Here is a 27,552-nt window from a genome sequence, read left to right on the forward strand (position 1 = left end):
GAGAGAATGAAGAAAGACAGAGGCAGGGAGAGAGAGCGAGAAGATAGATTCAGGTTGCATAAAGACTGCAAACCTGCTTATAAAAACCTGATTTATTGTTTTACCATCTCAGCTCAAAGCTGAGCTGAGTACAACACCATAACACTCTAAAAGGAGAGAAAATCACAAAAAGGATAACATGTCCCCGTTAAGAGGGAACTGTATCTGACAACAACATATCTGTCTGGCAGAAACCACACAGAGGGAACATCTCATAATCATGTTAACGTTGTTTTATTTCGAATAGTGAAGACGCACACAATCCACCCAAAGAGATCTAGCTTTACAGCCTCTCAGAGTTGCATTTTGAACCTTTCAGACTATAGATGGAGAAATCCTTGTAATATTGCCTAACCATCAAAAAGGCATAAGCCAAAACTACAGTCAGCTACAGGAAACAGTATATGGGTCAATCAATCAATCTGATAAATCAACTGATGAAGAAGAAGGGGAGGAGGGCAGGAGTGTACATTTTGGCGATTGGACCTCACAGGATCCAACTACTCTTAACACTAAGCAAGTAAATATCATTATTGTGTTGGGCTGAAATTATATTTGATAACCATTGTTCCTATTTGGAATTAAGGTGTGGGTTGCTTACACATTTACGGCACATAATGTGGCTAGATAATATTCTCTTAGTTAACAAAGACCAATTAATGAGCATTTAGTGGCATATTTACCTACAAGGGTGCAGCTTTCACATGCATTATATAATGTATTTTTGAATATATATATATATATATATATATATATATATATATATATATACATATTTATATTTTTTTTCAAGGTAAATGCAGAATTTGTTAAGGGATTCTAGCTCACAACTAATCTGGCTAATCCACAGAAGATGCTGTGTTGGGGCAGCTACTGTTTAATAAAATCAAGGAGCGTACAACATTTTAAAGTTATAGTAATGTTTCTGTGCACATTCCCTTGTTTTTTTCCCCTTGTCAAATCCAGCTGGTCCTGCCATGATTTGCCCTTTTATTACTTCCTCAGCATCGAGAGGGGGTAGCTTCAACAATGCCTGATTAGCAGCCGTTTGACAAACGTTTATTTCCTCCTGAAAAGATTCCTGCTTAAAGCATTTGAATAATGGTGTAGTGCTGGAGGAAGTATTTGTACAATAGAAAAACACTGCAAATTAATTTGCAAGGTCATCACTGAGTGTACTGTCTATGTTAATGAGCTAGTGAGTAGTTATTTGGCACTATAATAGCGAGCAGATAAGCTTTGTTTGTGCCTGAGCAAGGCAGACACAGTGGGTGGATCAAAGGTCTGATGCTGTCCAAACTGAAATGCCATAGCAGACACAGATATGCACACACACACACACACACACACACACACACACAACCACTATGGAATATTAAGTGGGTGACTAAGGTGTACAGAGGGCAGCTCATTCAAATTAATTGCTTGAGTGATAACATTCATGCACTGGATTTATTAGTTTGTATTGGCAGGATAAACAGCCCATATTTACTGAACAATGTAATTTTCCACTATTCTAAAACCAACTCTACTTAGAAAAAAAGCTACTACAATACCTCCTTCCTTGTAGGCTTGATATTCAAGTAATTCTCGGAATGCCTGCAGAGCACAGTACATGGAAAAGTTTTGCACCCTTTTCAGTGAACTATTGGTATAAGCATTCAGTAAGGCCCATGTCATTTTAGAATGAGGTGTGTTCAACCATGCCCCCTGCTGGACAGACAAGATAGGATGGCCCCAAGTGTCTCAGCTGGACAGAGTTGGTGACCAGCTGAATTTACAAAAGTGTGTAAATTGACTTTAAAAGGAAGCAAATAAAAACAATTAATTGATTTATGGCCTTCAAAACGCACTGAAATGATCCAGTGATGCAATGTTTATAACTGTATGCCATGTTTAAAAATTGTCAAACTACGGATAATGATGGCCTGTATAAAAGAGAATATCTTATAAATCACAGCTGGCAAATCTGTAATTGCCAAAAATGTAGTTTGTACAGATATTTATTCTTGTGAATTAGTTCAGTAATTTGCTGAAAATGACTTTCCTTTTGCTCACATATTGGTGAGAAGTTCTGAAATATAAAAAAGGCCTATATAAGAACATAAAATTTTAATCAGTGGCCTATTCTATGTTGTTGGAAAGATCAACTCTAAAATGTACAAAATAGCAAAAATGTACGCTGTGAAACGTATAATGTAATTTTTTGTTAAATTGTTGTGAGATTTACATAAAATGTATAACAATAGCTGAGCACTGAGTAATGATTTTAAAGAATCAATATACAATAAAATACGGGGTTTAATGGCATTACAGAAAAACATCTAGAGAGCATTTTACCCAAATATAAATACAAATATTTGTATCCCAAATATTACAGATAGTGTACAAAATACAATTTATGTTGCAAAGTGCACAGTGATCTATCCATTCAGCCAGAGAGGAAAATGGAAGTGTATGAAGAAACTACTGTGGACCTACATTTTCATTTAAAAAACATGTGTGCTTATGATTCGGGGTCTCCATGCTATTGCAAGTGGCAGTTCTGCATAATGATTTTTTTATTAATTAAACTTGCATTTGGGACCATATCAAGAAATTGTGTGTGTATTATTTTGAGTTAGGTGGGAATATACTGCAAAGTTTGGTTCTCTTTCATACATGTGAAAGCACATGTTGGTCACTAAAATAACAAAAAACACATCAATGCACGGTATCACAAAATCACAATAATATTTAAAAAATAATAATAATACACCAACTAGTTTTTAAACTAATTTGTTTTAATTGCTTTGAAATGTTTTTCTCAAAAAAAATATCAAAAAAGGATGAATAGAGGAAATTTAACACAAGTTACCTGCTATTGTCCTCTATCTCCCAAAATATTATAACAAAGAATATTGTGATTAGATCTGAATAAATTTGATAAATAAAACTCAATTTTACACTTAGCTGAATAATAATTCAAAACTAAATTATTGCCCTCAATGGTCACACTGCATATTTCATTATCCCAAAGATTCAGTTATGAGGGCCGTTTTCCAGACAACTTACTAAATGTAGTAGCAATGTGCCCTGCTACGACACAAAGTCACAACTTAGACTAGACTGACTGAAACAACATTAAAACTGTAGCCTAGCACACAAGAGTTCCATTCATATTCTATTGACAGAGCAGCTTGTTGCTAATCTTTATCATCACACAGCAAATGAATATTCTTGAAGCAAATATACCTTCATGTTGTTCCCACTGATGTTCAGCAGGCCATTTAATCCAGCACCGGGGTGTTTCCCTGCTGTACCAGTCTGTAGCATGTTGTTCTAACCGAGGTTGTTAAAACCACCACACTGCTGTAAAAAAAAATACATTCCCCAGAGGGCTTGCAGATGTCTTAACATTTAAGCAGGACAGAAAGCTTTAAGTCTCATTTAATGGAAGGTCAATATTAGTGTAAAGTTCACAGTGTGTCCTTTTCATTTTTACACCTCGAAGAATGTAATTGCAGCAGTGCACTTAAGAATTAATGCTGCGTTTTGTGTTATTCTGGATCCAGTCAGGCAGTCTGAATCCTAAACTGTGGTTCATAATGTTACAACTGAAAAGGCTGATGGACTGTATATCTCTGGGCACTGACTGTTCCATGACTCATTACTTCTATGCTACGCTAGTCGTGTGGCTCTAAGCATGCCAGTATCGATCACTCCACCACTTTGGTCCAGACTAAATTATCTCAACGACTATATGATAGATTATCATGAAATTTTATACAGACATTCATGTCCCCAGAGGATGAATCTGATTGACACTGGTGAGCTCCTGGCCTTTCCTCTTGCACCACCAGAAAGTCAATATTTTCTATTATCCAGTAAGATATTCAAACATGTACAGACATTCAGGGTTCACAGATGACGAATCCTGTTGATCCCTAGCGACTTTTCCTTTTGCCCTGCCATGAGTGAATTATTAATTATAAATATACAACCGCTTCCCTCAGTGTAGCCTTACTAGAATTAACCAGAGAAGAGGACAAAACGCAGACAAAAATGACATTAAATAAAAAAAGACCTGTGGACACCACAGTGATCTTAGAGAATCAAGAACAGAATAAAACATCACCAAGGCAACAACACATAGATGTACAAACAATATAAACTCCACCATGGCTGCAGCCACAACACACAAGCAAAAATAGAGCTTTTGCACAATGTGTAGTGCACACAGCACACAATGCTACGTTGCCTAGCAAAGTCCTCCACAATCTGCATAATAACCAGTCCACTCTGCCTCTGCTCCACTGCGCTCCTCAAAGATTTGAGGAACATTGTGAGCTTAATGAGTCAATGCCGTCACAACTGTGACAAGCATTATTGTCAAAAACAGAAGTAAGGCTTCACAGTTTTCACTGAAGGAAGGAGTTCCTCAGTAAAGGCGGAAGTCACCACCACGAGCATTTTAGCATTTAGCATGTTAGCTAGACCCAGAATGCACCTGTTGGTCACGTTACATCTGGGTGTGTTTGGCTTGTTTCAGGTAGGTTGGTGTGCTGAATGGGTGGTGCATTTAACCAGTAATTTATTAAGGTGCAACCTTTTGTTTGGACCCATCAAAGCGGGGGCCAGCCTAATAAAGTAAGAATTTCAATTTAACTTTCAAACTAAACTATGAGTGGAAAGTAGTAGTAGTACTCAAATGTAGCTTAACCATGTCGTGATATTCTACTTCAGACTACACTTAAGGAATAAATAGGCTATTGCTGTGACCATGACAGAAAATTGCAGATGAACATTTAATATCCAGGAATTCACCTTATAGACAATTTGGCCACAATATAGCACAGTTATAACTCCTTTCTTCTGCTCCATTCTCATACAGTTTATCATGACTTTTTCATGTGACTGATGCACCTTTAAATAGGAGAATTAAGCCTAGAACCGCCTACCGACATTTTTTTTTAAACTTAACTAAAAGTAGACTTTTAAAATAGAAGTACACACAAAAAACAAGATTAAATATAATTAATTACTTCCACACCTGTAACTACCAGGTGGATTGCCATGAAATTTAGTACTGATATTCAATTTCTCCAGTACTTTGGATTATGACCAAATCCATGCAAAACTAATGACATTCCCATCAGCCCTTAGCTGTACTTTGTTTCTAGCGCTAATTGGCAAACATTGGCATGCTAACACACTAACATGGTGAACATGGTAAACAATAGCCTACCTGCTAAACGTCTAAACATCAGCATGCATTGTCACTGTGAGCATGATCAGCCAGTGAAATTCATCGTATTTGAGCATGCAGTAGAAGGCCAAAGCGGTCTCCCTCAAATATTCCTGGATCTGTTACTCTCACGAGATGTTGGTCAGAATTCTACTTGAGTGACGGCTCATAGTTTTAAAAAACTTTCTCAGAATGAGTGGCCAGTGTCTCTGTGTGTTTACACTGAGGTTCAGCCGCTCAGAGTCAAGGCAAGAGAGGATCTCCCGAGCCCTGTGTTTATACTGTCTGTTTCCTGTGTGGCTGTTTGGGAGACTGTGAGGGAAGAGACACTGCAGTCAGAGACCAATCAAATATAAACACTGAACAATGGATGACGGACGGAGGAGGACACAGTTTTGGGGTGTCTGTGTTGGTGCCATCCGAGGACAACTCAACAGGACACAATGTCAGGTTGTCAAACTGTCGAAACTGCATGCATACACAGTGAGGACAAATAATTACCTCAGATTCTTCCCTCAGACTTATCTAAATGAGCTCTGCCCTTTCCGGGTGAATTATAGTCATCAAGAAATGTGGTTATATCCCTGACAACCATATCTGGAGAGAAAGTGACTTTCGTGACACAGCTCTTTGACTGTCTGGGGTAATTACGCCAAGTTGTATGTTTATGTTAACTAATAGGCCCCATGATGTTTGCCATCTGACCACAGCTGAACACAGCGATTGACCAACAGGCACATGAGCTCAAGCTAGTCAGTGCCAGCCAAGTCTATCAGACTTTGATCCAGCAGCTATCAGGCGAACCTCTCAACACTATCAAAGCACCATCTCTCCTTAGAGAAGGCTTGTCTTTCTTATCACAACAAGGACCCTGCATCTGCCTCGCACAACTGGACCCCATCTCCTGGGTGGTCTCAGGGCTTAGCTGCGTAATAATGGTGCCTAGCTGTTCCAAGAAGAGGTGGAATACAGTGAGAATGTCTCATTTTAGCCAGATAGGAATCGCCTGATAACTTTGATGGGACTGATAAGGCGAGCTGGTGTAAGGCTTGGTTTCTCAAAATGAAGTAAATTAAATGTTTGGACATGTGAACCAAAAAGAAAATCTCATGTATTACCAAGATTATAGTGATATAGGTATAAGCATCAAATCCCATGCATTCGTTCCATGACCATATCTGAATTTTGTGGGAGCTTGTGTGAGTCCCATCCTTGAGAGGTAATGAGAGGAGGAGCGCATGGAGCTGGAGGGGGGTGCAAAAACAGGCTTCAGTGGTGTGCTGAATGCCTTATTCCCCTCTCTACTGCCACTGTCCCATGTCCCTGACCTGGACCTGGACCTGGACTCTTTTCAGGAGTGGAGGATAGAGAGGGGGCGTGGTCTCTTCTTGTCTACCCCATTTCCTGCCTTCCACACCAGCTCTAATTGGAAATTTGGGTGGCCCTGTTTATTTACATGGTTGAAATGCGGCGAGGTTGTATTTATATTTTCATGGCGCGTTCTCAGCAGTGCTGCATTACATAGCCTTCCCCTGAGATCGCTGTGGGAGAGGGAGAGGAGTGTAGAGTAGCCCAATGGTTGAATGTGTGTGTGTGCAGGAGGGAAGAGTGATGGAGGCTGTATACATTCTAATTTCCTTCACTGTGAATCTGCACTTAATGATCATAAGGAAAGACCTTTAAATCTGTGTTGCCTTTGTTATTTTAATTGGATCTATCTGCAGACTAAATCAAAAGGAATCAGATACTGCAAAAAATAATAAAATAAAACGCGAACGGCAAATTGACTTAGATTTTGTCATAAACAACATAAAAATAACATACTTGTCAAAATATTCACAAAACAAGAAAAACAAAAAAAGAAGACGAAAACCAAAACATAAGCCCCAGATTCATCCAACAAATACTTCCGATGAAAAAATGGAAATAAAAATTAACTCAGTGCCAAACTGACCTGTACTCTTTTAGTGCATCAGAAATTCCATAAGAGTTATGCATAGTTAATTACACTCTACACATAGTGCTTAGTCATAAACCAACATTTATGCATGTCTTACGTACAAGGAAGAGCAAGAATCTGGTTATCAACTAGGTTTATATGTCACATATAGAAGTAAAATGTGTAATGAAATGCATTGTGATGTGCTACTAACACTGTTAAAGACTAAGGATTAGAGATAGTAAATTAGGAATGGCTTTTATGTAAAAAAGTTAAATGCACAAATATGCAATCAAATCTGTCAAACTGTGTCCAGTGCTAAATGCCCATTAATACACTGTGTAGGTGTATAAGTGTCCATTTTTAATCCATTACCTTTAGGAAACTTACTCTATACACAGCTACAGTTTCAGAAGTTACACATTAGCCTAAGACCTTCTAAGTTAAAGGTCTCTAAGGTCCCGTAAGTATACATGGATAGAAATTATCCTTAGATGAGCCATGTCAGAGTGGTGGCAGTGTGTGTTTATCTTTCGAACTAGGGCTGCTGAGTGGCGGAAGGCAGAGCTTTCTAGTCCAGCCATGGCTGCAGAGAGCCTGGACCTGACTCTGGATAAAGTAAACACATGAGCGCGTAGGCACACACACACACACACACACACACACACACACACACACACACACACGCACAACTCACAGGGCTCTCCCATCCTCCTCCCTGCCCGTCAGCTTGAGACCACACACCCAGACCACACAGAGTCTGAGAACAGCCCGAGTCACTCTCACGCAACACAGCGCACGAGCTGTCACTCTGACCACCTCCGTCTCTCTGTCAGCACTGGTTCTCTGTCACTTGACGCATTAAAACAAAGTGTTTAGGAAGATGGAAAAGGAATGAAGTGGAGTCCGAAAACACTTTCTATTGATAGGAAATTGTGAACAAGAAATCCAGAGAGCAAGATTTGATAAGGAATCCAAATAAATTGAGGAAATAAATAAAATATAAAATTGTGTGTGTGGGGGGGGGCACAACTGTATGTTGAGGAAGGGGTGTTACAGGGAGTAACATCCCTGGGCCATTAAGAGTGATCAAAGGGTTTGTGAATGCACTTATTACTGCAGTCTAACCCCCCAAATCATTGGATGTGATATATCACTCCCTGCTGGTCATTTATTTTACTGCAGATATATCTACAGTCGCATTTTCTTAGTTGGTTGGTCTACTGTGTAGCTTGAACATCTTCTCTGTTTGCTGTGTTTCTCTGGAGGAAATCTAGATTATGGTGAAATTATATAATTCCCTACTTTGTCTAATGCTGTATTTTGTGTAACATCCTTTATCTTCAAACCTCTGCAAGTTGCCAGCCAAACTAAACTGGCAGCCCACCCCTTGCATCACTGCCAGGTAGACCACCATATTGTTCTGCTTATCAACCCTTTTCTGTTTACACTCGTGTCCCAAGTCATCTGATTGTTCTCCATTACTCTGCTGCTCCTTATCCGACAACTGTTATTGCTTTCCTGCCATCATCATGTATTGGGTCAAATACATTGTTATCTGAAGAGTCTCAGATAAACACAGACATCTGAAAACAATTCAAGCTGATTAATTTTGCCGATAAAGTTTTTATTTACTGGTGGCGGGGTGCAGTTCTCATGCCTTGTGTAGGTCATATGCAGATAATTAATAATAATAGGTTATTATCATGATAATATAATGATAATAATAATGAACCACATTATAAGAGGATAATAGAGAGTAATTATTATACAGACGTCAGTTTAAATGTCCTCTGTTCATCAAATATTTATCTCAGCATTTGCTCCCATGAGCCACTGCTTCTTAAGAGCACAGAGTCAGCTGTGGGCCTGTGACTGATGATTTGCAGAGTAGTTTTGACCGTCTGTAAAAAGGGAGATGGAGGTCAACACATTCCTGACCATGCGATCAACGAGAAGGATCAGCCAGAGTCAACCAGGGTTAAACAGGACTGTCATCATATTATGGTCTGGGGTCTGATCCTTAACATACTGGGGTCATGGAGTCTTGTGGAGTCTACTGTACAGTTATCACAGGTATGTTCTCAGGGATGAAGTTTTAAAAAAATCAAGGGAATTAAACTATGTGTTCATCAATTTGCATGTTGAATTGTGAATGCAGAATGTAATGACCAGCTGCTTTTGTGTCAGATTTCAATGTGCAGAAAAAGTTTATTCTTGAAACTTTGGATTCTAAACCTTTTTGTTTTGGGGCCACCCCTGGAGTTTCCCTTTTATGTTTCACACCATATGAAAGACATATTGGTATAAACTATCTTCATGCCTGCAATTTCTCAACTGCTTTGAGTATGACCACACATAGTACTATACGCACAAACTAGAACGTTCAGAAGTATTTTCATTACCTAGAGCTTGGCATTAGAGCAGACTTGTCATTTACCTTGTGCGCGATGCCATTGGTTAAATTTTTTGGCTTGTGATCCTTTAAAACAATATAACAGGCAAATTATATGACTCCTCATCAAAGGTTGCACATTTCTATGAAAGTGCTGAGCACCAAGCAAAGAGCGATTTTTAGCTTAAACATTTTTTTAGAGTCCCGAAGAGGTAAAACTATCAAGTACAAGGAGAATTATTTTATGTTCTTTTAGCCTAACTTGTGGATCATCTTCTAAACCACCAAGGTGCAGAGCTCCTGCTGTATGCCACAGCAGGAGCTCTTTGGTTTGTTACATTAGCCAGCAGATGTCAGCAAAACTTTGCTGCGGTTTTCTAGCCATACACACTCATTTTTTTCTTGCCTCACAGCCTTGATGTATTTTGACACATAAGTAAGTAGATAAACAAATCAACATTGCTTTTGATACAAACTGTAATCAGAATATGTAGGTCAAACTTGTAATAACAGAATTGATATTAAATGAACATCAGAGAGTCTTTTACAGTCCAATACGTGTGATCAATGTTAATGCCACTGTAATAGCAGTGAAACCCCCAAAAGATGATCCGTGTGTGAAGAGTAGTAAAAGAAGCAATAACAGAATCAGATGGAGATACTTTTCACAAGAAATACAATGTTACTGTGATTTTTGTGACACATTGTGCTGCTTCTTTTCAGGTGGAAAATTTAAGTGTAAAGACTGACATGGTATCATGTTGGATAATGAATCACTAGATGCCCAGTCAAATTAATCCTCACTCAATCAATACGGAACCAACAACATAACTTTCTTTTAGAGAGTGTTCATACCCTTGTGTTAGTTTCATTTCTCTGCAAAACCTTTTTAGCGATATTTGGGGCACTGTTTGACTAAACTGTCCACTCCAAAGCTTCGACTGAAGGGCTAAGGCGATGCCACTTGGAATAACGGCTCACACAGGGCGGAAAAAACTCAAGCCTGACTACAAATGATGTGTGGCTTCCTGCAGTGGGGGAAACACCATGGCAAATGTGTGAATGTGCTTTTCTTTTGTCCTTTTTTTCCCTTTTTTTTTTGGTCTTCTTCTTACGAAAAACGACTCTCTCACTCTCCCTCGCCTTGTTTGCAAGTCGAAAAACAGCTCAAAGAATGAAATAGCACAGCAGACATAAGTAGCAAAAGATTGATAACTTTATTTGAAAATAAATCATTTATTCATATGGAAATTTTATATTAATCATCCTTATAATCTCCAGTCATATTCAGATATTTTGTACAAAATGCTAGAACATTTTTTTTTCTTTTTCAGTATGCACACTTATTTTGTGATTTCCTCTGTGGCTTGCTCTTAATGTTTTACTGTAACCATAAAGTGTGATGTGAAATGGGTGTGTTTGAGTCACTAATGTTGTAGGTGGGGGAGTCACATGTTTTATCCTGAGTCCATAAATGTCAATTCCTTATAACAGTAATAGTGCAACTGTGTACCCACCCACACACATGAACACACGTGGTCCTTTGCTACACAGACACACATACACAGTGTTTACCACAACAGCACACTGTATGTGGAGCTGGTAACGTTTTCACTATTAGGATTTGATTTTGAATGAGTGAAAATGTCTGACTGTGAAGTAATGTGAAACAGAATTTCCCCCTAGCCCAGAATCAGGGCAACTGACCAGATGTTAAAAGGGTAAAGTGATTTATGGTTCAGACACACACACACGAACACACACACCTAAAAAAGAGGAAAAAAAAGAAAAACATTCCTGCCTGTGATTTTGGTCAGACTTTTGAAGCCATTGTGAAAGTGATGTGGTTTAAGTGTGAAGGAAGTAAATGCAGAGATCGAAACTCTGGACCACAGAAGAAAAACATAACAAAACCTTTATCCCCATCTATTGCAGCATCAGCCGTTGGGACTTCAACAGCATGAAGAATTCCATTATTCTCAATGTTGGATTTTTATGTCTTTTGATATATACACATTCCAAAGTAGGTTGTTGGGATCTTAGGATAGCTTTTATGTAGACATTACATCCAGCGTGTGACCCTCCACAGCATCTCAGGCATGGGAACCATGGACCTCCTCCATGGCTGAACTTGTACGCAGACCACAAAGGTAGTTTTAATTCCCATTTGTGAGGCCGCTAGTTTCAGGTCAAGAGGAACAGGTACAGTTCCCTTGCAAGTTACGGGATGAGTGTGATTTTTCCAGTCAGCCTCCTTCAGTCCAGACAGGTCAAGGCCACTCTTTCAGGTGATACAGAATTTGAGGTCCAAGCTGCTCTCTGACAGTGTAATGTAGGCCAGTGGTCCCCAAACCCTTTTAGCTTGTAAGCCCTTACTGTAATACGAAGCCATGTCTAAGTTTTAATGTTTTATTTTTGTAAAAGCCCTTCTAGGGACGGGTGTTGCAAATTAGCACCTGGTAAAAAACACTATGATTCACACATTGGACTGCTTTTTTTTCGGTTTATCAGTGCAAGCTGTATCGGTCCCTACTACAATAAACTATAAATAAAAATATATTTGCTAACCCTGATAACAAGTTTGTTGTCTATAAGTTTTGAGAAGTTCAATCAAAAAATGGGTTTTCAAATCATTTGTATGATTTTTAGTGACTTGAAAAAATAAAACTATTCAGTATTTCACAAAACAAAGCAAAAAAAGCAATGATTATAGGAAATGAATAAACATTATTTTATGCAGCAAATTTAAAAAAAATAAATTACTATATCTGTATTCATTTGGTGGCTTTGTAGATTATCTTGTGACTGGCAACCCCTGTTGTTTGAAAATTTTCTGTAAACAATAATTTTTAACCAGTCAATAACTGTCAGCGTAGAATAGCACAGTAAATGGCATTTGACATATAAAGTGGGCGTATGGGGTTTAGTCTCCATCCACCGTAAGCAAAGTTGTTCATTTATCTTGATTACCTGCACCTACAAACTGCTCTTTATGATTTTTGTTTCATCAGTTTGATGTAGTTAAAAGTAATTTAGATGACCAGATTCAGTAGAAATACACATGCAACACATGTAGCAGCCCAGAGGTAAACAATGTGTGATTGCAGCCTAACCTACCCACCAGACCAGTGATAACATCAGTTTCTCTCACGTTTTCTTTTTTGCAATGAAACCCTGAACTGAGGTCTACAAGGGCTGAAGCAATGACATTGTTGACTGCTCACTTTCTCATCTAAGCGAATGTTTTTATTTTTAGGTAATAAATGTTTTAATCACAGAAGGACTTTAAAAGACAATGTCTGTGATTATCTTGGGTGAGCATTACGCCACTTCGCAGGGATCAGGGTACTTTTGTTTTTTTATGGATGTCTAATCTGGAACAAAAGCAAGACAGGAGAATGTATGAAAGATCCCATAACATTAATTTGTTGGACCCAGTAGTGCAGTAGATCAGGCAAGCACAGAAGCCACATGTTTCAAACATCTTCCAGTCAAAAACAACCTAACTCAAACAACCAGCATAAATAAATTTGGCTGTTTCTCACACTTTTTTTTAGTAATGAGGTCTACAATGGGCAAAGCAGTGACATTGTTGACTGTTCACTTACGCATCTAAGCAAATGCTTTTTATTTTGCACATCAAATACTGTGGGTAATAAAAGTTTTAATCACAGAAGGACTTTAAAAGGCAACATCTGTGATTGTCTTGAGCGGCACTCCAGAGTGCAAGTGCAACTATCACTTTGCTAACTGTTACCTGTGAAAATGCAAGTGTTCATTCATACTCGCTTTTATCCCTTTAACATATCAGTGTTTGTTATAGGGGCCATTCTTCCTGTGCACCTGTGCTAGTACTTCCTGTCTCAGTCGCCCTCCACTCCCCTCATCCCCCCACCCTCAAACCGCATCCTTCACACAGTCACAATAATACTTGAGAAAAAAAAAAACATTACTCCACAGTCACAGACACAAAGACTACGGTACATAGGTGTGCAAGTGAAAACAACAGGGTCTTCCCCATCTCTACCCCTCAATACCATGACAGCTTCTAACATTTACAGTACACAGCACTGCAGTCACATGCGTGATAAATGGGCAGTGGCTTCCATTCACATTCATGCCCTCTGCACGTGTGTTTGTGCATGCTTGTCACTCCTGAATGTGCTGTAGAGGTCTCTGGGAAGGATAGTCAATTGTTGGAGATGTGTTCTGTTCCTGGATGTGATCATAAGCTCGCAGGTAGTGGCCATTGTTCTGCTGGTAATAGTACAGCAGTTTTCTGGCAAACACTGGCTCCACCTAAAATGAAATTGGGTCTAAGTATGAAGTATGTATGTGACTACTGAAAATCAAAGAGCAAAGTTAGATTTACTTTTAGCTAAGGCTAGCCTTGGCTATCTCACCAGCAGCTAGCATGATTTAGTGCTCTTGCTTTAGCTGTAGTTACTGCGGTTTGGCTTTATTTTATTTTAGCTCTCTTTCGTTGTAAATTTAAATAGAAATTACACATTAATATGGTATGATATGTGAGTAAACAAAAAGTCAGATTCAAGTCTTTTAATTGTTGACCAAGTATGGGCTAGTTACTGCTGTTTGCATATGAAGGACAATTTGGAGGTCTCTAATAAAACAAATAGCTTACAACCATATATGCATAAGCCAGTATGCATAAATGGGCGATAGTGTGATAAATAATTAAAGTAAAGTTTTGTAGCGTATGGGTACCTGTGCTGTGATCATCTTCCTCGGCCTCTGCGGGTCAGGGTACTCGTCTCCAAAACATAGCACCACCTGGTGTCTCGGTAAATGTCGGCCATTATGCGCAAAATCTTGAAGCTCTGAGAGAAGAAGAGCAAGATGTCACATTAAAAATAAACATTAAAACCCCAAATTGCTCACACAACATTTTCCCTAATCATGACGACTTCTCTGGAAACCACTGATGGGGATGATGATGGAAATTTCAGCGTGAAATGGCACCGAAAACACTATCTTGTCATGCTGTGTGGTGGACCACAGGAGGTGGGTGGGGACTCCACATGCTTTGGCCCCCTGCTGAGAATGCAACTATCTTCTTAATGCTACTTCAGCACTCAGAGGGACTTGCCCAGCTCAAGCACCTGCAGCCTTCTCATTCATCAACATCATCACAGCCATTATCAACATGGACACAACCATCGTCATACATAATAAGGGAAGCAGAGTGGTTATATTAGTGCACACTCTAACATACTTTAACAAAGAGCATAGATCTAAACCATAGGATAACAAAATACATGGTGATGTTTGTTTTCACAGTTGTCTTAATGTTGGCATCGAACCCCCTATACAAATAGCAGTGGACAAAATACTGTGAACACCTGTGCTGGAAAAAAATACATATATTTACTTTTTTACTAATTACTGTACCTCACTTTACCGGAGTCCATTGCATGCTATGCTTTATACTTACACAGCTTAAATTACTTGTTGCTGATTCAAATTTTACATACAAACCATGATCATCATGTAAAAATATGATGCATTGCTAAATTAAATTACTAAACTGTATATAAAGTAGTCCAAATTGGCCATGCCCAATCAGCTGCTTACATGGTAACATTTTATTTTAACCCCCCTATTTAGCATGTATAAGCAGTATATAAACAATTCATAAATGTTTTATATCACACTTTAATGTAGCTATAAGCAGATATATATGTTTACCTATGTATCTGTCAACGCCTCCCATGGGCACCCATTAGTGGAGGCTGGTGTATAAACAGATAATGAATGACAATATAAAACACACATTTAATTATATCTAATATGTCTTCAGAGGAGACATTATAATTGTTCACAAGTAAAGTACTACACATTAACAAACACTTGTGGTCGCATTTTAAACACTTTAACTTGTACTTTTTTACTTTATGATGCTGCTATTTTTAGAGGGGGTCTTATCCTTTCCCCATTTTAAAGCCCTTTGAGGCAATTGTTATTTGTAATTTTGGCCTATACAAATAAAAACTGACTTGACTTGACTTTTTAAATATTTCACAACTAGTTTTAATTGCAGGTTTTGAACAGCATCATATTGCACAGTTGTTTCTGGCACTGTGTCCAAACCTGTAGATGTGAACAGAACCCTAATGAAACATATAAGTGCTTACCAATAAGGAATTGCTGGGTGTCAAACAGTTTGCATGGCTGCTCCTTCTCCAGCTTGTTGGGTTTGTCCATATATGGAGCCAGAGGTCCTTCCCAGTACACTCGTCCCTGGCAGAGGCGCTTAGCATATAAGCCGTCAGGTGTCAGCCACAGAAGCACCCCTCTCTCCAGCACATTAGGAAGCATCTCAGCACCCTGCCTGTGAGACTCAGGGTACGGGAATGGAAAAAGGATAACTTCTGCACCGCTGTGAAACTTGTCCTCTGGGCACGGGGAAGAAGAGGAGGAAGAGGATGGAGAGGAGGACGAAGAAGAGGTGATCCGGCAACCTTCTGGGCTAGTGATGGTAACCTCTTTTACCAAAGACTCTCTGTAGTATAGGGTCACATGCAGGCTGAAATCTGGAAGAAAGAGACGAGCATTTAGCAGAAATAAACTTGTAAGAAAACTTTGTCAGCATCACAATGTGAGCCTCACAGCGTGATCAGATGAAGGCCCTGAAATGTCAAGCTTAAATAACACCTAATTCTCAGTAACACGCACAGTGTTACTCACTCATCTCTTATCATTCCAAGCATCATTTTCACCTTCTTTTTTTAATCTATCATCGTGTGATAGATAAAAAAAAAACTCTCTATATTCACTATCATTGCCTGCTGCTCTGAGTTCAGAATGGGGAAGTAACTAGGTGTTTGTAGTTTCTTATCTTTATATGCAAATATCTTCCAAAAAAAACCAAACATGTGAGTGAACGTCTGTGTGAATATCTGTCTTTAAATGAGCCTAAGATGATTCTTTACCTGTTATGGCATTGTTGTGGTCCATTGCATACGCAGGCGGTTGGGACTCTGACAAGTAGGTATGAAAGGAGAGCTGAAAACCTGAACAGAATAAATTAAATAAATACTGGTCATAAGAAATTTGTGAATGGGCAATGTGCCACTTTGCAATGATCAGGGCGCTTTTTTTATTTCATTGATAATAATAATCTGGAACAAAAGCAAGTCTGGAGAATGTGTGAAAAATCCCATGACATGCATTCATATGTTGGATCCATGCGGTAGATCAGGCATGCACAGAAGTCATGTGTTTCACACATCTTCCAGTCATATACAAAAACAACCAACTCAAACAACCAGGCCGTCCACATAAACAAATTTGGCACTTTTTCTGCACACACGACTGATCAGCACTGCATAGCTGCTGAATCAACCTTTGCCTGTTTGCCCCACTATTTTACTCCTGTCATCTCTTTAGCCTGCACATGTATCACCATTTATGTCCTTAGGAATTGCACATATTTGTCCTTTTAACGTGATGTCATTTAACTGTTTCGTATCCCAGATTTTGTATCAGGGTTTCTTAAGCATCACAACCAACACAGCTGAGCTCAAATGCATGTTGCCCTTGCAGTAAATAGTTAACACATTATTCAAGACTGTCCTGACTAAAATATAAAACTAACAAATAATATCTGACAAGCTTCAGCTGGTATTGGCACATTGATGGCATCTTTGTTCACAGTTGTTTAAGCCATATTAATAATTTGAAGGTTATCTTTTAAGTATTAGTATTCCATCTCGGCCTTGGCTTTTGGTTTGATAAAAGGACTGACAGGATGTCACAGCTAGGTGTCTGTGGTTGGAAATTGGTGCTATTATTTGGATTGCATTTGTTTAATGCATATTTTCATACATTAAAGCAAGATGAAAGTACACCAGATTAAATTTAAGATAGACATTGCATCACGCTGTATTTCTGCTGAGCATTACAGTAACACTTATGTACACAGTCGATTATTAAATCTATCTATATAGTTGTCCAATCCCGGCCAGCATTAAATGTAGTATCCATAATGTACATAATGCCATATCTTACCATTTTCTGCGTGTGACCCAGGCCATGTCCGGCTGAATGCCGTTGGGTAGTGGCACTGACCATACTGCACCTCTGCATGGTGATGTGGAGGAGGAAGAGGCTGTTGTTCTGGTGGTGAGTATTCCCTCCAGTCCCTTCTCTCCTGAGAAACCATATAGCCAGGTACCTGAGAAAGGACCGTAGGGGTGGTCAGTCAGATATGATGTCATTAAACCAAAATATTTGCAATCAGTAAGATTGCAGATTCATGAATGTAATAGGTTCAGTCTACAGCATGCAGCAGCCACAAAATCAATCTGCTGACCTGGGTGTGCAGAGACGTATATGGAGGAATATAGCCAAGGGCATGTGATGGTGTCTCCTCCATACTGCTCATCTTCATTCCTGTAAATGTACAAAACCAGAAATAAATTTGTCAGAAAAATGGTCCACAACATTGGCCCTGCTTTGCTATGAAGACATTTCTTATCAACAATAACAGCTCCTCCATCGTCCAAAAAAAAAAACAGAACTAACATCTTTGACAATAACCCAGGATCATAACATAGTTTTTTTGATACAGAAAAAAATAAAAACAATAAACAGAGAATATGTGAGGTGCAATTTTCTGTGAACCTAACTAACCTGATTCATTTTGATAGGTTCACACTGTGAGTATGTTTTGTGCACTTGTGAGGTCCTGCTATTTTCATTTGAGTGACAGGGTGTTTTGCAAAGTGAGTGCAACAGACAACTGAGGCAAGTGCCAATCTAAATCCTGCCCAATTGAAGAATTAAGTGTTAGCACGGATAGCAAAAAATTTGGCATGACAACAACTGTTGTATGATGGCATAGACTTAGTTATGCAAGGCTGGAGGTCGTCTGGTTGTGTTATGTGCACCCTGCACTTAGTAACCGAAGCCCTCTAAAAAAAGCACTACGGCCTTTTTGGTACATGCCTTGGCTTCCTTTGTGCTTCCTGCCTCATCAGAATCAACTGCAGTGGTGCATATGTATGTGAAAAAAACATGCCAATAGACTATAAACAATGTGAGATGCTTTTTGAAATGCAGCAGTATACTGTATTTGCAAATGAAGGATATGTGTGGCACGGCATAAGATCCTAACTTTGTTACATCTGTCAATACATGAATCTCCAAAACTACACTGCATTTTTGATGGATGATATTTATGTACACTCACCTTTTTTGGCTTCCTCTGGAATGATTCTGTAGACTTTATAGGGCTCTGAGATGTCCAGTTGGCTTCTTTCCACTAACTCATCAAAGTCATTGCTTTTATTAAGAGCACAGCGTAATCTGGTTTTCCACGTGGGGGGATCCGGCTTGTCAACTCCTTCCTTATATTTTCCCTTAAACAATGCCCATGCCTGAAACAATCAACGTAATAGATTAACAAACACTTCCTCTTTCTGTCATCTACCAAGAATTTTAAAAACGTTCTGAAGAATGGAGAGATGATGCACGAACACTTCTATCCTTTGTAGCAATAGCCTTTTTGAAAAGATTATTACACAGATGTAACAACAATTACAGACATGAAAAAGTAACAACATTACTACATTTTTTGATAATTCATATGCAATAGTGTGTTAAAAATGCAAATGTCAGAGGCTTCAGGTGTTGAGAAGATAGGTGGGATGGTCTGACCTTGAACAGTGCAGCATCCTCATCTCTGTTATAGTCTTGTTTTCCTGCATGCTTCCAAGGAATCCTAAAGATGGATTTTTCATCATTTTCCCAAACCAGGCCGGGATATCTCCTGCTGTCAATCTGATCAATCAGCCACTGTCTAAGTTTGCCATTGCCACAGCTGACTGGCAGGCCACTGTCGTCATCCACGTTCATCTCTGCAAAAATAAAATAAATAATATAAAGCACTTTAACAAAACTGCAGGCACAGTGAGGTGACACAGTTGTAAGTATGTAAGATTCACTCATTTAAATGAACCTGGCAAAATAATTTTGACAAGTTAAAATGTATCAGTTGATTAAGATATTTGGGTTCACCTTAAAACAGTTGCCAGAGTTAGTGCTCCACATAGATTCTCCTCTGCAGCCTTATAGATGCAATATTAGTAATCACTTTTAATACATTCTGTCTAGTTATCTAGCCATGGTTTTGACACGTTTGTTATAGGCCTACTCATTTACAAAGTAAGGGCATGTAGGTAAATGCTGAAGAGAAAAGAAATGTGACTAATTTGAGATACCTGCATGAGTAAAAACACAACCAAGTCGTGTAGCTATAATTACATTACAAGAAAAATTTTACCATACAATGCGTGGTGGCAGGCTATATTTGCTCTAATGAAACCGAATCACGTTTCTTAAACTTTATGTTATCAGCTTAGAAGGAATTTAATTCAGCTTTAACACGATTTAAACGCATGCTTACAAGTTATATAGGCCTATTAGTAAAACGTCTACGTTGAAAGGCAAATTTACAATAACAGTGAGTTCATGTTATATTGCGATGTTACCTGTCAGACGTGACACAGAGGTGAGTGGCTGAAACTGCTCGGGTCTTCATTGCACACATTTAAACGTTTTCATTAATTACGATGTTGAACATACCGTCATTTGTTTATAAAGGAGCTGTCGCCGCTTACCTTTGATCATGAGAGCTCCCCCGCTGAAATCTGTTTTCAAGCTCTCTGTGTCCTATTCTTAAATGTTATCACATCTTGATTTGTGACAGGGAGGAGCCTGTCGGGCTCTGAGAAGTTCAAGAGGAGATGCGCAGCAATCAGGCACTCATTTCTGTGAAACTCAGCGCCCACACACCAGTGATGTGGGGAATCCCTCTAGTGACACCCCGAGCAGACACTGGGACGGAATGGAACACTTGCCTATGCCCCGCCGTAAAAATATTCCACCACATTGATATATATATTTATTTTTTGTAAAGGGCTGTGAGTTCAGCCTAATTTCCAGTAACATCTGCTGACTAGACATTTGTATAAAGTCTTAATTTTGTTATTAGGGAAAGACATGAGGGACCCGGTGTCACAAGACACATGGTTGAATTCAGAATACTGTGTATTTATGGCCACCTTTGTTAGTTTTACTGCCCTCCAGTGGCTACCCATGCGCATGCCCAGCTATCTACAGCGTTCATAAGACTACTGTATGCATCTCACCTTGGTGAAATTGATAGCTTTTTTTTAATGCTTTATTGTCTGTGGAGACAATTGAAAAAGACAGAGTGATAAAAGAAAGTGATCTTCTGTGTTTTTCGTGTCACCACGCATGACCTCCCTTGCACATTAGACAAACAGGAAGACAACCAGGAAACAGACGTAAACACAGCACGGTACATGTCTTATCACCTTCAATACGTGGGACCACTGACTAACAACCTCACAAAACGCTTGATTTTACTCCTTTTATTTCACAATTTGAAATGATCATGACACAGTACAAAAAAAAAAAAAAAAAAACACCCGTTCACAACATTAATAAATTAGAAGGAAAAAAAAAAAAAAAAACACACAGCACCAGAAACATTTATCAAAGCTAAAAATGTATGTGTTGTACATATTAATTGTCTCTTCGGGAGTTCATGTCCATGATATTTAGAGGATCATTCCAGCGGAGATTAACATCCTGACACTAGTCCATTCCAAAGCACATCAGACTTCCTGAGACGTCAAGAATACTGTAGCATCACACGGTGGTGTAATCCTCCAGGCTCAGCTGCAAAATATCTCATCGAAAGATCTGATCAGATACCTCCAGGTGGGGTAGATGCATGGTTTTCCACCTCCTTACCACTGACTTTTCTGGCAAGCAAGTCACGTATATCAGCCTCGTCAGTGAAGGGATTGCCCTTATATTCCATCTGTAGCCATTCTCTAAACTACAGGAAAAGAAAACAGTTTGTCTTTTGATGACAATATTAAGAATTTTACAAACAAAATGCTGGTGGTGTAACTCTCTCCATTCTTACAGTAATCATGTCCTATTCAGTAATGCGGTGATATATTCCACACCCTCTGATACTAAAGTTTCCATGACTGACCTGATCAGCTTGAGTAGCCTCAAATTCTTGGAGCTGGCGCTGAAAGCCCAGGTTTGGGCCAGCACAGGGCCGGACCACCTTCACAGCAGCCAGTGCCTCCTGCCAGCCCAGTCCTGTCACCGTCATGATGTAAGCTACTACCAGGGTGACACTGCGGGACACACCTGCCAAACTGTAAAAAGAGAGGGATGGATAAAGAGTATGATGAAATGAAAGTTTCAGAAGACATGACTAGCGTGTAACTATTATGCTGGTTTAAGAAATGCAGATAAGCCCTTATCCCGTTTTTGAGAAAGCTAAATTCTATGTCAATTCTAGGCAATACCAACCAGACTACAGACTGTGACAGCAGGACAAAGAAGAAAATGCAAGAATTATGTGGTAAAATAAGGGGGAGTGAGGTGTAGAAACTGATTAACACGTGTTTAACACATATATTTGAATGAAATGTAAATGCTTTGGTCAATAAAGATGGGTAGAGAAAACCATGGAAATGCAGATCTTATAGTCTTTTGTTCCCCTGTATTTCTGAGAAGACCTTCTGTCTAACCCAATATAACTTTCCCCTCTGACCATAGGGTGAGCTACCCCGCTGCAAAAATACAATGTGGCTGTATTGTGTTACTGTACTCTGTTTTGGGAAGTTCAAGAATAGGCTTTTATCATTTAATCTCCTCTGTGCAGCAGTTACACATGGCTTCACTCCTCTACTTGAATGATCTCAGTTTTTTTTTTTTAGCTCTAGCTAAACTGTACTGCACTGTCTATGATTGCAATATAAGATGGAGGAAATCTATCTAGTTCCGTTACTTAGGTAGCTTCTCTCACTTCACTAGCCTGTGTGAGTGAACCACGATTCTAGCTTTGAGGTAAAGATACAAAAAGCAGTCCTGCTCTCACCAGTGAACAAGGCAGCCTTCTCCTTTCAGGCGGGACTCGTGCATGAACATTATACTTTGTTTAAAGTGCTGAGTCCTGTGGAGCACAAAAAAAATATTTAAAAATAGTTTGTTATAATAGGCCATGACCCCATTAAACCATTATGAGAACTAAGACCATGTGCTGTTGTTTTGTCTTCCCCCGACACTTGGAGATCCTGCACGCATCTAAAGGGGGGTTGGCTGTGTACATGTGAGGGGGTTTTCTTGTTTTGTTGTACATGCTGTATGTATGCTGTTGCAATTCTTTCAAATCTTATCCTGGATGGATCAGAATGAGGGAGTGTTCATCTCAGGTTTGAGAGAGTTGGTGTCTTATTTCACAAAACAGGTTTCAGATTTCAAACAACGCAGGGTGAACCTAACAGGTATGAGGCAGCCAGGGCAGTAAGAGTGACTGTGTGTGTGTGTGTGTGTGTGTGTGTGTGTCGGGAGGAGGGAGGGGGGTATATAAATAGAGCCACAGCACAAACCATAAAAAAAACTGAAGAACTGAGCTGCGAGACTTCCTTCCTGCCAAAAGTCCGCCTGAAATGCGAATTTGGCCATCCAAGATTAGTGTGTGTGTTTGAATGCGTGTCTAAAGAAGGGTATCCCTTGGTGATACATGCATCGCCCTTGACTTTTATTCTCCAGTTTCTCATGTTACATAAAAACAATTGCATGTGCATATCATGTATTCATGTCAAAAGAACAGCCATGCACAAAGCCGAATCTAGCCGTGTTACTGTGATCCAGTAAGTTAACAGTTGAATGTTGAGCTTGTGAAAGCATATCATTTACACATTACTGTAGCTTGAAAAATGAACCTCAGACACCCACACAGTGCATCCTCAAATGCATGTAGTACTCTCACTCACTGCCTCAGCCTTTCATTGTTCTGTGCTGTGCTGCACATTTTAGTACTTACAGGTTTTGTGTGGGCAGGTCAGCAGCTGAAATGCAGAGATAGGTCATCTCCTGAGGGACAAAGTATGCTAGTTACCTGTCAGCAGTGACTTGCTCTAATGCAATTAACACAAATCAACAAACAGCAGGTGATAAATAGCACCGCACATCAACACTTTTAAGGTTTCTTGTGTGCGCTGCTGATGGTGAACGCAGGCTGTGTAAGTGGACGTGGAGGAAATAAGGCAATTTTAAGCTGATTTGTCACTTGTCTCTTTTTAAAATGACACAACTCAGAACAGAAACTGATTTTACACTTGCAGCTGTTGGAGAAAGTTTACATCCAAATCAAAAACCTCGAAAAATGAATAATGAAGAGAGACAGCACAGTCCGCACTGGCTGAAGCAAGAACAGCCGCCTACTCTTAAACCCACACAAGCATACAACTCAGCACACTGACCAAACCAACTGTTGTTGACTGGCGTTTTTCATGATATGCCAACAGTCACATGGGCAAGCAAGCCCACTGCTTATTGTGTATTCACTCGGAACAGACAACTGTTTTCTCAAAAGCAGCACAGCACTTCTTCCTGAACAACCGGACAGACTGGTTTATTATTGGATTATAAACTGCACAGACTCAAACCTGGTTTATGGACTGGGTATGATATCTCTTCGTGATTCATGGATTTGCTTAAAGATTAATGAGAAATTTAAGATGGACACTAAGGCAAGGATTTCATGTACATGGAAGGGAGCTGGAGAGCTTCTCACCGGGAGGATGGGAGCCGCACTGTCATGGATGGACAGGATGTGTGTGATGTTGTTTCTGGCTAGCTGTTCTCTGTCTCTCGCATCTGACATTTAAATAACACCACAAACAAAGACCATGAGTGTGTGCTGTTAAATACAAGAACCAAAAAATGTATAGGCTATATTTTATAAAGTATAAAACACTTTAAGACACACCTTTGAAATTCCCCAAGTACAAGTCAGGCAGGACCTATAAGGAAAGAGAAATAGATGTACACATTTGAAGCAGACATGGTCAAAACATCATTGATATAGTGAGGTGGTGCAGCCCTCGGGGACTTGAAACAGCTGACTCAAATGACACCCTGAAAATATTAAGTGAAAATTAGAAACACATGGTTCAAATGCAAAGACTTCAGGACGTGAGCAAAAGATCAACGATCACAATAATGTTAAATATTCACAGTATACGGTTTAAGTTTATTTATTTTCAACAACACGCGCCTATATTCGCTGGAACTACTGAGCAGACGCAACTTTTTTGTTGTTGCTGAACATCTCCAAGACTATTAAAGATAGGCTAAGCGCTCGCGTGTGAACGAATCACTAGTCGCGTGCAACAGATGGAAATCCTACCTTATTGATGCCATTACCCATGGTGAGAGACCCCGTCTGAAAAATAACAGTGAAAAGAAATGCCGCGCCGTGTTTCCTCGTTGTTTAAAAATGCTTATCCAGCGGCTTGACGGCTTTCCCAATCCCGCTGTAGGGGTAGCCTACAAACGCTGCAGCTCAGTGTCCAAGAGAGCTGAGCACTGCAAGCCCAAACTCCCCGTGTTGAATGCTGGGAGTTGTAGTTTGCTCAAGGAGAGCCGCGTTTGCCAGTGTTGCGCGGATACACACAGGTGTGGTCTAAACCCAACTCTGGCTTTTTGGTTGGGTGAGGATATTAATATGCAGCCCCCCGGACCCATGACAGCAAATACTAAACTCTAAAATAAACTTTAAAAATACAACAGCAGTCCACATACCAGAGCAAAATTAGCAGGGGGGTGCCCTGTGGGAATAATAGCCTATAGGAATACAAAGTGCCACAAACTCATTGGGAAAAAGAACAGGGGACAGACGTTTTCACTTTAAAAACTTCCATGGTCTTTTTTTAAATAAATACACAAAAAGTGAGATATCAACTTTCTGCCCATTTAAGATTGTGTTTGCCTTCTACTACCACTAAATGACAATTTTGTGAGATATCATGCTAAAATTGGGTATGACTTTTAACACATTTTTAAGGCCCTGGACACCACTGCCTTTGACTTTATGCAAACTAAGAAGTAATTTGTTTTTTTCAGAGGTGGCCACTGTCTCATTGTTGAATAGCAAATTACTTTTATGCATGGTGTGATAGGCTACAGGTGAAGCTTTGTTTAAAGTCATCAGCAGAACAGTAAGAGAATATAGGCTTTTGCTGCAGATAGGACTATGCAATTTCTCATTCAGAACACTAACCTCGAATGTCACACCAGAGGAAGAGACACACTGATCTTAAGTGATTTACTTAAGCCCCCAACCATCTTTGAGAATAACTTTGCCCATTTACCCCAAATTCCTGGGCTGAATGAGGGATGGATGTGTAAGCACCAAGAACTGACCCATTCAACATGTGAATGTTCTCAGAAGTGGGGAAACCTATCCAGTGAGGGGATGGGAAGGCTTGTACACACTGGCCACACAGAGGGTCTCTACCTTCCCTGCACCCTGGTTAGTCACCCTTTCTACCATCAGAGCATCTGTGTGACTTAACCCCGTTGGCAAATGTTGTCCAGACACCAGCCTTGCATTAGGGACTTTCCAAACAACAGGGGAAGAGCCAGTTGTCAGCACCACTACCAGAAAGGGTCATCAACCTCCAACATAGACCTCTAGCCAAGAGCCGGGTAGAAGAGAAAACCAGCAAGATGACTACAGGGCAGGCATTAAGAAGCCACTTGCCGGCAGGGAAAGCTTTAGCAGTGCTGTTACAGAGAAAGGATGGCACCTGGCAGTTCTGCACTGATCATTATCACGTTAACAACATCAACAGGAAGTACTGCTACCCACTGCCCCACATTGACAGCACATTTAAACCGCAGGCGCCTGTTGGTTTAACTTCCTGGTGATCTGCTGTTGTTCTATGTGGGGCAGTGTGTGACCACCAGACTACACCTTGAATTGGTGGAGGTGTCTGCGGCAGATATGTCAGGCGACCAGAGTCTATAGACACAGAGTGCTTCACATGGGAAAATGACCTCTTCTTCTTGACCGTATCATGGCTGCAACAGGAAAACCTGGAGTGAGCTGGTTATCAATTCACTACTTGCTGATGTTCTTCCATGACAGGACTCCTCTTATTCTTGCCTCAGTTGGTCTAAAACAGCATTGCCTCCTAGATGAATGCAGTGGTGGAAAGTAGCAAAGTACATTTTCTAAAGTTCTGTACATAAGTACAATTTTGAGGTATTTGTACTTTATTTGACTTCCATTTTTGGCTACTTTATGCTTCTACGTCACAACATTTCAGAGGGAAATAAGGTACTTTTCACTCCACTACATTTATTTGACCTTTCACTACTAGTTATCTTGCATATTCAGATAAATAATACAATATTTAACAAATAAATTATGATGTAAAATTCTAGATAAAGATAAACCTTTAGTGATCCTCGTGGGGAAATTCACAAGCTGTCTAGTTGATAAAGTAAGTAGTTATATAAATTGGCTCCTCCTTTACCATCAACATTAAAGTGATGTACATATTAATGTATAAATAATTATAATGCAAAAATATTCTGAAATGTGCCATTCTGCATAATGAGTAGACTTTAACTGCTGGTACTTTAAATAGCCTATATTTTGATGCCAATACTTTTGTACTTACTTACTAAAGTAAAAGTTTAATTCGTGACTTTTACTTGAAGAGTATTTTAACTCTGTGGCATTGCTACTTTTAAGTACTAGATCTGAGTACTTGGTTGAATACCTGAAATAACTCATGCTGCTAACATATTTGTTATTAAAAAGTCATAATCAGTTATTGCCAGAGCACCCCTAATGAAAATGGGTCTGACCACTTGATATTGGTCATGGATCTTTCATCAAACAGTTTAAATTGTAAATGGAAAATAGTTCTCACATGAATGAGGCACTTTTATTCACCAATGTGTCTCCGTAATAGTCTAATACAGTACTCAATAAATTGCAAACTGTCACAGGACATTTTCCAAATAACCTGAAGATAAACACGAATAACAGAAAAAGGAAAATAAATGTTAACCAGAAAA

General features: G+C 39.5%; 2 protein-coding genes across 2 annotated transcripts; both read right to left on the bottom strand.

Annotated features, from left to right (window-relative positions):
* Nucleotides 1–13,510: 13,510 nt before the first annotated feature.
* irf4a (interferon regulatory factor 4a) lies at nt 13,511–19,482 on the bottom strand. Its single transcript, XM_046052903.1, has 8 exons — nt 19,279–19,482; nt 18,812–18,998; nt 17,933–18,012; nt 17,629–17,794; nt 16,551–16,631; nt 15,753–16,151; nt 14,326–14,438; nt 13,511–13,899 (listed from the first exon to the last, which is right to left on the bottom strand). Exons 1-8 carry the CDS (start codon nt 19,474–19,476, stop codon nt 13,750–13,752), a joined length of 1,374 nt encoding a protein of 457 aa, XP_045908859.1. The 5' UTR covers nt 19,477–19,482; the 3' UTR covers nt 13,511–13,749.
* A 1,576-nt stretch (nt 19,483–21,058) lies between these two features.
* dusp22b (dual specificity phosphatase 22b) lies at nt 21,059–25,119 on the bottom strand. Its single transcript, XM_046052212.1, has 7 exons — nt 24,869–25,119; nt 24,449–24,482; nt 24,254–24,336; nt 23,501–23,550; nt 22,553–22,627; nt 21,653–21,824; nt 21,059–21,490 (listed from the first exon to the last, which is right to left on the bottom strand). The coding sequence occupies exons 1-7, from the start codon at nt 24,887–24,889 to the stop codon at nt 21,356–21,358; spliced, it is 570 nt and encodes a 189-aa protein (XP_045908168.1). The 5' UTR covers nt 24,890–25,119; the 3' UTR covers nt 21,059–21,355.
* Between the last annotated feature and the right edge of the window lie 2,433 nt (nt 25,120–27,552).

This window comes from Micropterus dolomieu, linkage group LG06 (assembly GCF_021292245.1).
Source record: "Micropterus dolomieu isolate WLL.071019.BEF.003 ecotype Adirondacks linkage group LG06, ASM2129224v1, whole genome shotgun sequence".
NCBI lineage: Eukaryota > Metazoa > Chordata > Actinopteri > Centrarchiformes > Centrarchidae > Micropterus > Micropterus dolomieu.